The sequence below is a fragment of the Cebus imitator genome, unplaced genomic scaffold (genome assembly GCF_001604975.1).
Source record: "Cebus imitator isolate Cc_AM_T3 unplaced genomic scaffold, Cebus_imitator-1.0 Scaffold320, whole genome shotgun sequence".
In the NCBI taxonomy this organism is placed as follows: domain Eukaryota; kingdom Metazoa; phylum Chordata; class Mammalia; order Primates; family Cebidae; genus Cebus; species Cebus imitator.
The window spans coordinates 1,461,778-1,473,867 of NW_016107635.1; the positions used below are offsets into that span (position 1 = coordinate 1,461,778).

The 12,090-nt window shown below is 44.2% G+C and overlaps 1 protein-coding gene across 4 annotated transcripts in view; it reads right to left on the minus strand.

Moving 5' to 3' along the window:
- ASTN2 (astrotactin 2) overlaps window positions 1-12,090 on the minus strand; it is a 950,477-nt gene that overhangs the window by 398,389 nt on the left and 539,998 nt on the right. For all 4 annotated transcript variants that reach the window (XM_017504318.2, XM_017504317.2, XM_017504316.2 and 1 more), the window contains one exon: window positions 8,164-8,314. In XM_017504318.2, coding sequence (XP_017359807.1) covers window positions 8,164-8,314 — 151 coding nt within the window. The remainder of the gene's footprint in view (window positions 1-8,163; window positions 8,315-12,090) is intronic.

The window sequence follows — 12,090 nt, forward strand, 5'->3', positions numbered from 1 at the left end:
CTAGTATTACCAATCAAGGTATTTAATACATATAGAGAATTCTCTATCTGTGGACCTATTCAACTAGAGGATACTTTGATGAACACACCAGGAGGAAGATGCATCATCCTGTAAATCCTCTGTTTCTCAACCCAAGAGTCTGAAGTTACTCCCATAAAGACATCTGCCTGTTGCCTTTGCAACTTTCTAACAGTTTTTAAAAGGAAAAATAGGGCAAACATCAGTCCTCTCATTTTGGATTTTGGCTAAACCTGTCTCATTTGTCTCCTGAATCTATCATACTCCATGTGACTGATCTGCAGGGATAACTTTAGCCTTGAAAGTCCATTTCTGGAAAGGAAAAACAAGTCTCCAGGGCCCAGACCCCATGGAGGCTCAGCCCAGCTGTGCTGCGTAGACAGGTTAACGAGCAGGCAGGCAGGGCTGGGCTTCCCCTGGTCAGCAGGGCCTGGGCTGTGCTCCAAGGTGATTTCTCACTCTCCTGACTCTTCTTGCCAGTCTTCCCCACCCTTCTTGAGTTTTGTTCCTTTAATTACAGCCCAACTGAGTCATTAAAAGTGGGAAAGGATGAGGAATGGAGAACAGCAGTCTCTCTCCCTTAGAAGAACCAGGTTCCAGGTTTTGCCTCCCTCTGAGCAATGCTATAAGATCCCCGACCTATAATAAATGGAAATCCATATGTTTATTCATCTTGACTTCTAGAAAGGCGGTCTCTTGTTGTTGCCTTTCAGCACCTCTGTGCCATCAGGGGTCCTATGATCTTTCCTAATATCTGGCAGACCAGATGTTTTCCTTTGGGTCAAAATGAAAGAAGAAGAAGATGGGGCAGAGGAGGCAGAAATGTGACTGTGTGATTTGTAGGTTGAATGAAGTTGAGGAGTGTGGGATTGGTTTGGGATTGGTCTGGGATTCAGAGGCAGGGCTAAGAACTGACACTAGAGGCCCCTCCTAAAATAATGCACCATTGCTCTCTAGGACCCAGAGAATATGCAAACCTTCCACCGCCCTTACTCCTTCCTATGAAGGCTCTGACAATTGAATGCTGCCCGTCCTTTCTAGCCCCGTTTCCCATTATGTTTCTCCACATACCCCAGTTTCTTACCAGATAGTTTCATTTTTCTCATGTGCAAAGTGAAGGTAGTACTAATATCTAGCTCATAATATTACTGTAAGAATTAAGTTGGTTAAATGAAGCAAAACACTTAGAACTGTGCTGGACGGTCTTTGTCTGGATGGTTGCTCTTATATTACCAGCTTTTCCTTTTTTTGTAAAATGGACACGATGGTACCATGTAGTTACAGGCATTAGTTGCCATGAACATAGGCAAAATAGCACACAGTAGGTGCTCAGTTAATGCCAGTTCTCTCCTGTGACTACTCTTTTCTCTGCAATACTCACCCCAATCCTCTTAGATAGTCTCACACAGAGAAACAAGTAGTTTGTTCAAGGTTATGCTGCAGTCCTGCTGAAGCCTATCTTGTCTTCTGAAGGAGCTATTAAAACAAGGCGTAACTCTTGTGGTGTTTTGCTCTCGCTCCATTCACAGTGCTGGATACAGGACTGTTGCCAAATAGGTAATTATACTGTACAGTGACAAAGCTGATGCTGTGGGCCATCACTGTTGGAATGTGCAAATGGAAACGGGTCTTAGAATTAAATGTAGATTGTATTACTACCTCCCGACATGAATCGAGCAATTTCTGTATCTTTCTAGGCCTTTGTTTTTCTGTTTGTATAATGGGAGAGGGTCCCTTCTGGCTCTGGCAGTCTTCATCTGTATCCGTGCAATGGGTAAATGGGTAGATTAAAGATGGCCACACATTATTTGCTACTCTTCTCATTGACAGGGGAAATCTAGCTCTCTGCCCCTTGAATCTGGGCTGACCTTATTGACCTGCTTGACCAATAGAATGTGATGGAAATGATGTGAGACTTCTGAGGCTAGAGACTAAGAATCCTTGCAGCTTCTGCCTAGGTATTTAGAATGCTGCATCTTGGGATGGTTCCTTAGTAAGCCCAGGCTCCATGACGTGAGAAGCCCAAGCCAAATGGGGAGCCCATGAACAAACCCTCTATCTAGTCGACAGCAGCTCAGGTCCAGCACAGCCAGTGTCAACCGCCAATGCTACCAGTCCTAGCCCCGGACAGGTAATAAAGGATCCCTTCTGCAAATATATCCTCCATCTCCAGATGCCCTATCTGTCTTGGATCACAGACAAACCAGCTGCACCCTCCACATAGCTCTGACTCACAAAACTGTAGACAAAACAAGAGTGTCTAAAGCTACTGAGTTTTGGGATAGTTTGTAACACAATAAATAGCTGGAACAAGGAAAGCGAGCTATGATCCAATATTTCAAAAGGGGTTGAAGAGGACAGATTGTGACCAGCAGATTGTTTGGTGTTGGGTTAATCAAAAGGCTTCCCGTGCTGGGAAAACCAGAACAACATAAAAGAATGGCATTAGTGAAATGCGTCAGGGGGCAGCAGTGACTTAGAGATGGCTGTGGAAGTGTCCTCCATGTGATGCTGTGATTAAGGGCTTACAGTTTTCTTTGTTTTTGTCCTCTATCTTGATTAAAATTTTGCAGTGTTTCTAGTGCCACACAGAATAAATGGACCCATAGCTTACATTTCAAACTGTGCCTTGCTGACATCATTATGTTTGTCAGATTTATAACACTTCTAATACACAACAATTTTTCACTCTTGGAAACACTGAAGGGGAACACAGGCTCCCTCTATTTTCTCATGTTTCATTCACAGTTACCTTCTCTATTCCTGGTAAAGGGGTATAGTCTCCTTGAAAATAATTGAAAATAAAAATTATATCACAATTTCTAAAATGTATTGTCTATTGTTTCACCTTCCTCATATGATCTTTTACCTGTTATCAGTATTTTATTGTGATTGTAGCAAGTTACTATGCAATTGGTGGCTTAAAGTAACACACATTTATTGTCTTACAGTTCTACAATTTAAAAGTCCACCATAGAGTAAGGTGATCAAGACCATCTTGGCTAACACGGTGAAACTTCATCTGTACAAAAAATAAAAAAAGTAACCTGGCATGATGATGCATGCCTGTAGTCCTAGCTACTTGGGAGGCTGAGGCAGGAGAATTGCTTAAATTCAGGAGACAGAGGTTGCAGTGAGCCAAGATTACGCCACTGAACTCTAGCCAGGGCGACACTTCAAGATTCTGACTCAAAAAAAAAAAAAAAAATCCAACTCGGGTCTCAGTGGGCTAAAATTTAGGTGTTGGCAGGGTTGCATTCCTTTCTGGAGGTCCAGAGGAAGTCTTTCTCTTTGCTTTTCCAGCTTCTAAACACGACTTCTCTTCCTTACCACGTAACTCTTTCTCCAGCTTCACGGCTGGCAATGCTGCCTCTCTCTACCCCACTCCTCTACTTTCCTGAGCACACTCTGATAATCCAAGATACTCTCTTTCTTTTAAGGTCAGCTAATTAGCCATCTTAATTCCATATGCAAATTTAATTCCTGCTTTCGTCAAGAAAGGTAACAGAATGTAGTCACAGGCTCTGAGAATTAGGATGTGGACATCTTTGCAGGGGCCATTATTTTGCTTACTAGACATCTTATGGCCATCCCCCATTTGGGAAACTACATAGCTGAGAAACACATTATCCAAAGGGGAAGGTTACCACAGCAGAACCAGAAAACTGAACAAAGAGATGTCAGATTTTTTAATCTTGTGTTTCAAAAGTTGAGGTCTCTAAGGTACACCTATTATAGAAGGTAAAATCATCATCATCATTATAATGACAATAATAAAACAATAGAAGAATCTGTGATCTGTTAGAGAATTACTTTCTCTCGTATTCACAAAGAAGTAAAGGTCATTTGAACTGGGGGAAGAGAGGAATGCTGAAAGTCAAACAAGGTAATCTAGAAAATGCTAATGAGTATCCTAAAAAGGGTCCCATTCTCTATTCCCACCAGGCTAAGCCCGTGAGTGGAGGAAGGAGAGGAGGGGCAGAATGTCAGGTGGGTCCGAGGACTGTAAAGGCAAAGGGGTTCTGGGCATCACTTGCTACATAGCGCAGGTTGACAGCAAGCATGGCGAGTGCTCCTCCCCTGTGTGAAAACAGCCGACGACTCTTTTCTGGCGTGTCTAGATCAAATGAGTTCCAGACAGTTTTCCTCAGATCCTCCGGGTGGAACTGTTGGACATTTCTCATGCCCTCTGGAGGCTGGAAAAGCTATCTGATGGACAGAGCCCGCTGGCCTTAAATGACTTTGTGGTGGAATACAGCACACGAGGCAGCAGCTGTACTACACACCTGTGAATCAGGTGGGAACAGAGAGGAAGGAGAGTGATGGACAAGGGCCAAATGAGGCAGCAGGTGCCAGATTAAAAAGCGATGGCCCAGCACCAAACACACCCTTCGCTCCTAGGCCTTTCGGGTACATCAGCCCCGTGAACTCAAATGTTCAGTGAAGACGTGGGAGGCAGAAAAAAAATGAAATTGACTAGAGTTAAGTTTCCACTAACAATGGAACAGAAATGAAATGAAATTCAATTACAGAAATGTTATAGAACATTAGATATGTTGTGCTCCTAAATTTGTGTGGCCCCAAATATCGTATCCATTACATACAAATGTCAGTAATGTGGTCTCATTACCTTACTCATAAATGGTACTTTATAAATCCTAAATCAATGCCAGTTATATTCTTTGAGGTCTTTGCGTTTTTGTTTTTTTAAGAAAAATCTATCAGTTTAAGAACTGTTGCTTCCTTTTGAAAGATAAGAAACTGATGCTAATGAAGTCAGCACAGACTCCAAAGTTATGGTCTTTCTAATGCCTAAATCCAGGCTTTAGCCCACTTCACTCAGCCCAGCCTCCTTTCCAGAGAACTCACCTCAGCTCCCAGTGTGGGAAGGCAAGGCAAAGTGACCCTGGCAGAAGGAATGACAGTGAAGACCTGGTCTTGATCCTCCACCCTGCCACCTGGTGGTAAGACCTTGAAAAGTCACCTGCTTCCTGAGCCTGTTTCCACAATCCTGAGGAAATCTATTGCCCAGGTTTGTGTGAGGATGAGCTCTTAGCTTGTAGACATGCTTTGAGAACTCTAAGGTATTCTAAAAATACAAGGCATTATTATTTTATACCCGAAGGAATTTCTTTATTTTTTTTATTTTTTGAGATGGAGTCTTGCTCTGTCACCAGGCTGGAGTGCAGTGTTGCCATCTCAGCTCACTGCAACCTCTGCCTCCTAGGTTCACTCCTGCCTCAGCCTCCCAAGTAGCTGGGACTACAGGCACGTGCCACCACACCCAGCTAGTTTTTGTATTTTTAGTAGAGATAGGGTTTCACCATGTTGGCCAGGATGGTCTCGATCTCTTGACCTTGTGATCCTCCCGCCTTTGCCTCCCAAAGTGCTGGGATTACAGGTGTGAGCTGCTGAGCCCAATCAGGAATTTCTTAGAATGGGAGCTACAGGAAGAAGTTTCTCTTTAAATACATGATGGAGAGTCTACAGAGAAATGAAAGGGATTTAAGAATCTCAGTATAAATGTGGTATTTCCCTGTCTATTCTGAAGCATAGAGAGGAGCTTGCCTTACATCCATTGAACCCTGAAGTAGCAGTTTTAAAATTATATCCTTAATCTAGAGAGGAGGGTCTTTGACAACTTAATCAGACTGCTGAATTTTCTCTTAACCCCCAGGGAATGAACGTTCTTTCTCTTTTTATTTTTCCAGTTTATATGAATAAAAGACAAAGAGAGACAAGTCCAGCCTACATGCGTGCACACGTACGCACAGACACACACACACGGACACCACACACACACACACACACACACACACATTCACACACATCTCTGTATTCTGAGGTTTCATTCTTATGGGACATCTATCCTAAAGGAGAAAGGGCTTGACTAATTTGAGAAAGAGAACTAATGGATACAAGAAAAGAGGTAGACAACTTAATCCTTTCAGAAAGGTCAGCCTCACATTCTAGACACAATATAGGATATTATTTTGTGCTGTTTGTCCATTGGCTGGGTTTAAGGCTTGAGCAAATCCTCCTCTCCCTCACTGGGTCTCACCTTTCCATTGTGCTATATGAAGGGGTAGGTTGCGATGTTCTGAGGGAGACAGCTGCTGATGTATGTCCATCTAGCATCTGTAACTCCTGTTGCCAGCACCCCAGTGTTTCTTGAGAGTCTACGCCTTTGTTCATCTCGGGGCCATGCATTTCAGGTGTAGCTGCCTCTTGGTGCTAGCTCCCGGTATGGCTGGCTCTGGGATAAGCCCAGTTAATCCCCCTGACAAGCAATTAGTGCAGGGATGGATGGGCATGAGAACTAAGTTGGCCCAATGAGACGCAGTGTAGTGACAGTAGTTGGAGACACTAGGAAAGAGCTGTTTTTGTCCTGTAGGACTTGCATCCAGCCTGCAGCTGACCCGAGAGTGGCACAGAGCTAAAGAAAGCAGAGCTAAGATAAGGAGGGTAACTCCAATGACGTTACTTGAGTCCTTCAATGCAATTTTCCAGACTTCCACTTAAGCCAATGTATTTCCTTTCCTTCTTTTCTTGCCTATACTAGTTTTAATTTCTATCACTTGTAATCCTAAGAATTCTAATCACTAAAATTTCTAATTGGTCATTCACCTCTGAAGATCTGTTGATCTTCAACAGATCTTCCTTGAGTCTCGAATATAGTTTGATTGCATTATCTCATTCTAGAAGCTTCTTCTTTGTATTGGTCTCCTGATGTGTTTCTTTCTCAGCTGGTGTGTAGCTACATTAAAGGCCAAGCGTGTGTTCTATCTCCCTTGGGTTCGGAGCGCCTAGTCCAGAGCAGGATTCCCATCCCTGGTTCTGTCCTTCCCTTTTTGGTCTTCTTTCTTTTTCCTTTATTTACTGAGATGGGTACTTTTGGGATGTTGAGCTGAATCAACAGATTCCCTGGGTTCTCCCTCGGTTTTTTAAGAAACATGAGCTGAAAAGGCACTCTGTGCTCTAAAGGGTCACAGGTGACTATTATAAAGGTAAGTACGGCATACAGTAAGGACACTGTATGGAAGAGAGGGCCCCCTGGGGGGAGGAAAAAGGCTTCACAAAGAAGATGTCTCTGGAAGGATGTTCACTTGTTTGCTTCATAGGCTTGAAGAGAAATTCTTTCTAGGCAGAGAGAAGGTACAAGCAAAGGTCCTGAGGCTTGACACAGTCAGACAGGTTCATAGAACTCCATCTAATTAGCCCCACTTGGCTCTAGTGTAGATTGAAATGAAGTGATAAGAGACGCTGCTGGAGAGACTGAAAAGGGACCACAGAAAGAAGGGCACTGAATGCCAGGCTGAGTTTCGCCTATGTGGCAATATTTCCCAAGTGTATTTCCAAGATACCCCAGTGTGTGTGTGTGTGTGTGTATGTGTGCGCGTGCACACACGTTAAACACTCAGGTTCCTCGGACCTAGTCTCCTCTATAGAGTAAAAGCATTCTAGAGGTCGAACCCTGTAACTTAGGTCATTCCTATAAAACCATCAGTTTTGGCATACACTCTGCAAGCAGCAGGAAGCTTCCACATCTTCCTCTGTGTCCTTGTCCCACACTAGATACTGAAATTCCAAGCAAACAAGGCTGCCTATCCCTTCCTTCATGTCTTTGCTTGGCCGACTCCCCTCTTTTCCTAATGTAAGTTGACTCATCTTTTAAAGCCAAAAAGCCAAAGCCGAAAGCCAACTTCCCAAGTAAGCCTGCTATGAAACTGAGATCCCAGCTGAAAACTTCTCTTCTAGACCAGCCAAAGCAGCTGCTCTTCATAAAAGTTTCACCTCACTGATGTCCCTCTACTATTGTATCACAGAGGTAAGGCATGCCCTGTCTTACTCTCAAACGGACTGTAAACTTCTGAAGGCCAGAAGTTCTCCAAGACCTATTGTGTGCTGGGCACTTAAGTTATAATGTCTTGTTTCATTCTTCTAACGATTCCAAGAGGCAGGTTTAAGGGTCTCATTTTACAGGTGAGGAAACCCAGATAGGCTGGCATGCTGAAGGCTTCAGAGACACGTAAGGGTGGTGTGAGTGTGATCCTCCTGACCAGCGTTCCCTCACAGGGCGGGGCTTCCAGCAGGTGGCCTTAGCACCTGGGCCAGTGCCATATTCCTGGGCCAAGGGGCACTTACCACACATCCTGAGGAGTCCACCTGCCGGTCGGACACACACTTGAAGTTGCGAGTGCAGCCCCCATTGTTTCGAGAGCAGTCACGAACTGGTCCAAAGGAGGACAGCAGGTCATTGATGGTTTCAAAGTACGTGGACAGCATCGCTTCTTCCCTTGGAGAGAAAGAGAATGGTTAAACCCCAGAGACATCTGCATCCTTAGATTTAAAAAGAATAATGTGAATTCATTATATTTTAAGCCATGACTTATTTATTATAATCAGGAAAATAATAAAAATCAATATTATAAAAAGGAAACATATGACGTGGCGCTTGTCTAGCTGTGATACAGATAAATGGACCTAGAACTCTATAGTCTTTATTTCACTAATACTTATGATTCTTGGAGGTAGTCATGAGATGTACACTTTACCACAGGTGAACTGTGGCTTAGAAAGGTGAAGTGTCTTGCTGAAGGCCACCAGATTGTAATGTGACAGAGCAAAGTTTGAACCCACTTTCAGCTGAGTTCAAAGAGAAGGCTCTTCTCACTACCTCACTCTCAGCTTGCATCCTACCTGCTTCTACAGATTTCAGAGCTCCCTATAGCAACTGCACAACTGGGTACATTCATATTATTCCAACTTTGTGAATATAAAATTGAAACCATGAAAGATTATGGGACTGACGCTAAATCCCACAGTCTATAAACAGCAGAACCAAGACACCAACACAGGAGTCTGCCCCTCTGGAGCCCTAGATCCTTATTTTTCAGACTATTGCATATAAGTCACACCATCAAGACTATTGCATATGAGTCACACCAAGATACCCCAGCGTGCACACACAAGTGTGCGTGCACACACACACACACGTTAAAAAGTCAGGTCCCTGGGACCTAATCTCCTCTACAGAGTAAAAGCTTCTAGAAGTCGAACCCTGTATCTCAGATTATTCCTATAAAACCACCAATTTTGGCACACCCTTCTGCAAACAACAGGAACCCTCCCAAGGCAATAGCTGTTGGAAAGGTCATGGGATTCCAGGGAAATACCAGATTCCTCCCAAATGAGGTTCTCAAAAGATAAGACTAGACTAGATACCATAATCCATGGATCTGCCAAATTTTTATGAGATGGAATTCTCTATGGTGGAGGATACAGATGAAGGCTTCTGATGTTGTCTTCTGCAGAAAGGGCCCCATGCAGAAAGGGTATATGATTCTGGCAGTCACAGGAGATTTTAAAGGAGCACCATGGGCAGTGGGAAGAGGAACATATCCTTCCCTGATATGTGCCTCAGGAGGTCCACAGCCGTGAAGCAAGGGAAATGCCTGCGTCGGCACATGAAGCAGGAAGAGGCGAGTGTGCACTGGATGGGATGTGTCTGCCCTATCTTGCACCCCCTCTCCCATTCTTCTCCACTTCAGGCTTGGACCAGGTTTGAAACTCCTAATCATTTCCTGCCTCCAGTCTTATCCCATCTGTCCCATCTTTCATACTGACTGTCAGTGAACTTGGTAAATCCCAGCTCCAATTAAATATTCCTCTGATCAATAGCTTCCCAGTACTTAGAGAAGAAATATAAATTAGCTTCTCCGGCATTCAGACTTCATAATCTGGTCCCCGGTTACCTGTCCAGCCACAATTACTCTCTCCTCATATCTCTATCCACTAGGCACAGGCCTTGTCTCATTCCTTGAACACAGAATCTCTGAAAACAGATTCTAAACTGGGAAGTTACATGCAGGAGGTTTATTGATAAGTCCTCTTGGGAGATCATCTGTAGACAGCAAGGAAGGGCTGAGCTTGGTGGCTCACATTTGTAATCCCAGCACTTTGGGAGGCACAGGCAGGAGGCTTGCTTGAGCCCAGGAGTTCAAGGCCAGCTTAGGAAATGTGGCAAAACCCTGTCTCTACAAAAATTTTTAAAATTAGCAGGGTTTAGAGGTGCATGCCTGTGGTCCCAGCTACTCAACAGGCTGAGGTGAGAGGATATCTTGAGCTACAGTGAGACATGATCAAAACCATGTGTCAAAAAAAAAAAAAAAAGTCAAGTGAAGGAGGGGCATTTGGTAAAAGGAAAGACTGATCTACAATGTGGGTCTAAAGCCTGAGTTGATCCTGCAGGGGGCCCTTGAGTTAAGAAGGCCCATTATGGATGTGCTGAATGCAGGCAAGGAATCCAGGCCTTTGCATCCCCACAGCAGCCAGTCTTTGATGAGGGTTGCTGTCTGGAATGGAATATACCTGGGTGAGCCAGTTCCCTGAGGTCGAAGGCAATGCCTAACCACTGACGGCCACACCTGGGGCTGGGTAGGCTGGCCCTGAAGAGGGGACCTGGGTGTGGTACCTGCCAGCACGTCTCTGAATCCCTAACCATGCTCTTCCTTCTGCCTGGGATGTGCATTTCCCAATGCTTACCTGATGAAATCCTAAGAATCTTTGAAAACTCTTCATATTCATTCATTCATTCATTCATTCATATATTGTACAAGGTTGCTGAGTGCTTACCCTGTACCAGGCACCATGCTAGGTGCTGGGGACACAGCAGTGATATCAGGCAAGGTCCTGACTTCGACCTCCAGAGCTTTACATTACTGCCTTTGTGAAACCTTCTCTGCTTCCCCCTACTAGAATTAATTCCTTTTCCCTGTGAGCATATTGGCTAAATCTTTTAACTTATTGATCTTAATTATCGCTTCACAGTCTCCCAGAGAGGCTATAAGGTTTTAAAGGAAAAGGCTTAAGATTTATTCATTTCTCTTTAGCCCCCAGCACAGGGCCTGGAAGGAGAGTGTGCTAGGTAAATGTTTTCAAATGATGAAACATGGAAAACACCCAAAGGCTTAGACGCCGTCTTCACCAATGAGTAGTTTTACTAAGAACTTCCTCAACAGGGCACTCTTCACTGTCTCCCCAACTCTGAGTCCCCATTCCAAATCCTTCCTGTTCAGGAATGTAGCACAGGGACAAAGAAGAAGGGTGAGGCGCTGCCAGGATTATCCCTTGCTTGCTAACTTTGTATGGAGCGAGGTGACAGGTTTATGGGAGGAGAGAATTAACAGTTCCTGAAGCTCTAGGGAGAAGCTCTGGGGAGACTTGCCACTTTTGAATCATGGAAAGAGTTGAGAATCCTGGGAAGACATTAAGGCTATTAAAATCTTAATACCCTGGAAGGGAGAAGAAAAAATGGAAAGTGAGAGGAGGAGATAAGAGAGAAGGACCTGAGAAAGTGAGAGAACAAGAGATAAACAGGGAAAGAAACTGCTGAGAAGGAAAGAAGAGACACACACAGAGGCAGAAACACATAGTCATCCGCAAACAGATGAAGGGATACAAAGGCATAGATAAACAGACAGAAATACAGAGCGTTAGAGAGGGATACAGGTCATATAGAGAGAGGAAAACAAAGGCAAATAGAGGAAAGGATGTGACAAGATAAAAATGAAAAGACAGAACTGGAAAAAGAAAGCAAAGAGAGGCACAGAGGCATAAGAAACAGATTAAAAGAGGAGACAGCATCAAGGTAAACGGAACAAATGTATAAGTATGCAGAGGAGAGGAAGAGAAGGTGGGAGGGGGAGTGAGAAAACGGAACAGGAGGAGACAGATGCAGAAAGATAGAATGAAAGGGAAGAGAAAGACACTGACTAAAAAAGAAAACACAGGCCAGGCACGGTGGCTCACACCTGTGATCCCAGCAGGCTGAGGCAGGCGGATCACTTGAGGTCAGGAGTTTGAGACCAGCCTGGCCAACATGGTGAAACCTCATTTCTACTAAAAATACAAGAAATGGCTGGGCGTGGTGGCTTGTGCCTGTACTCCCAGCTACTTGGGAGGCCGAGGCAGGAGAATAGCTTGAACCTGGGAGGCAGTGGTTGCAGTGAGCTGCTACACTCCAGCGTGGGTGACAGAGTGAGACTTTGTCTCAAAAAAAAAAAAAAAAAA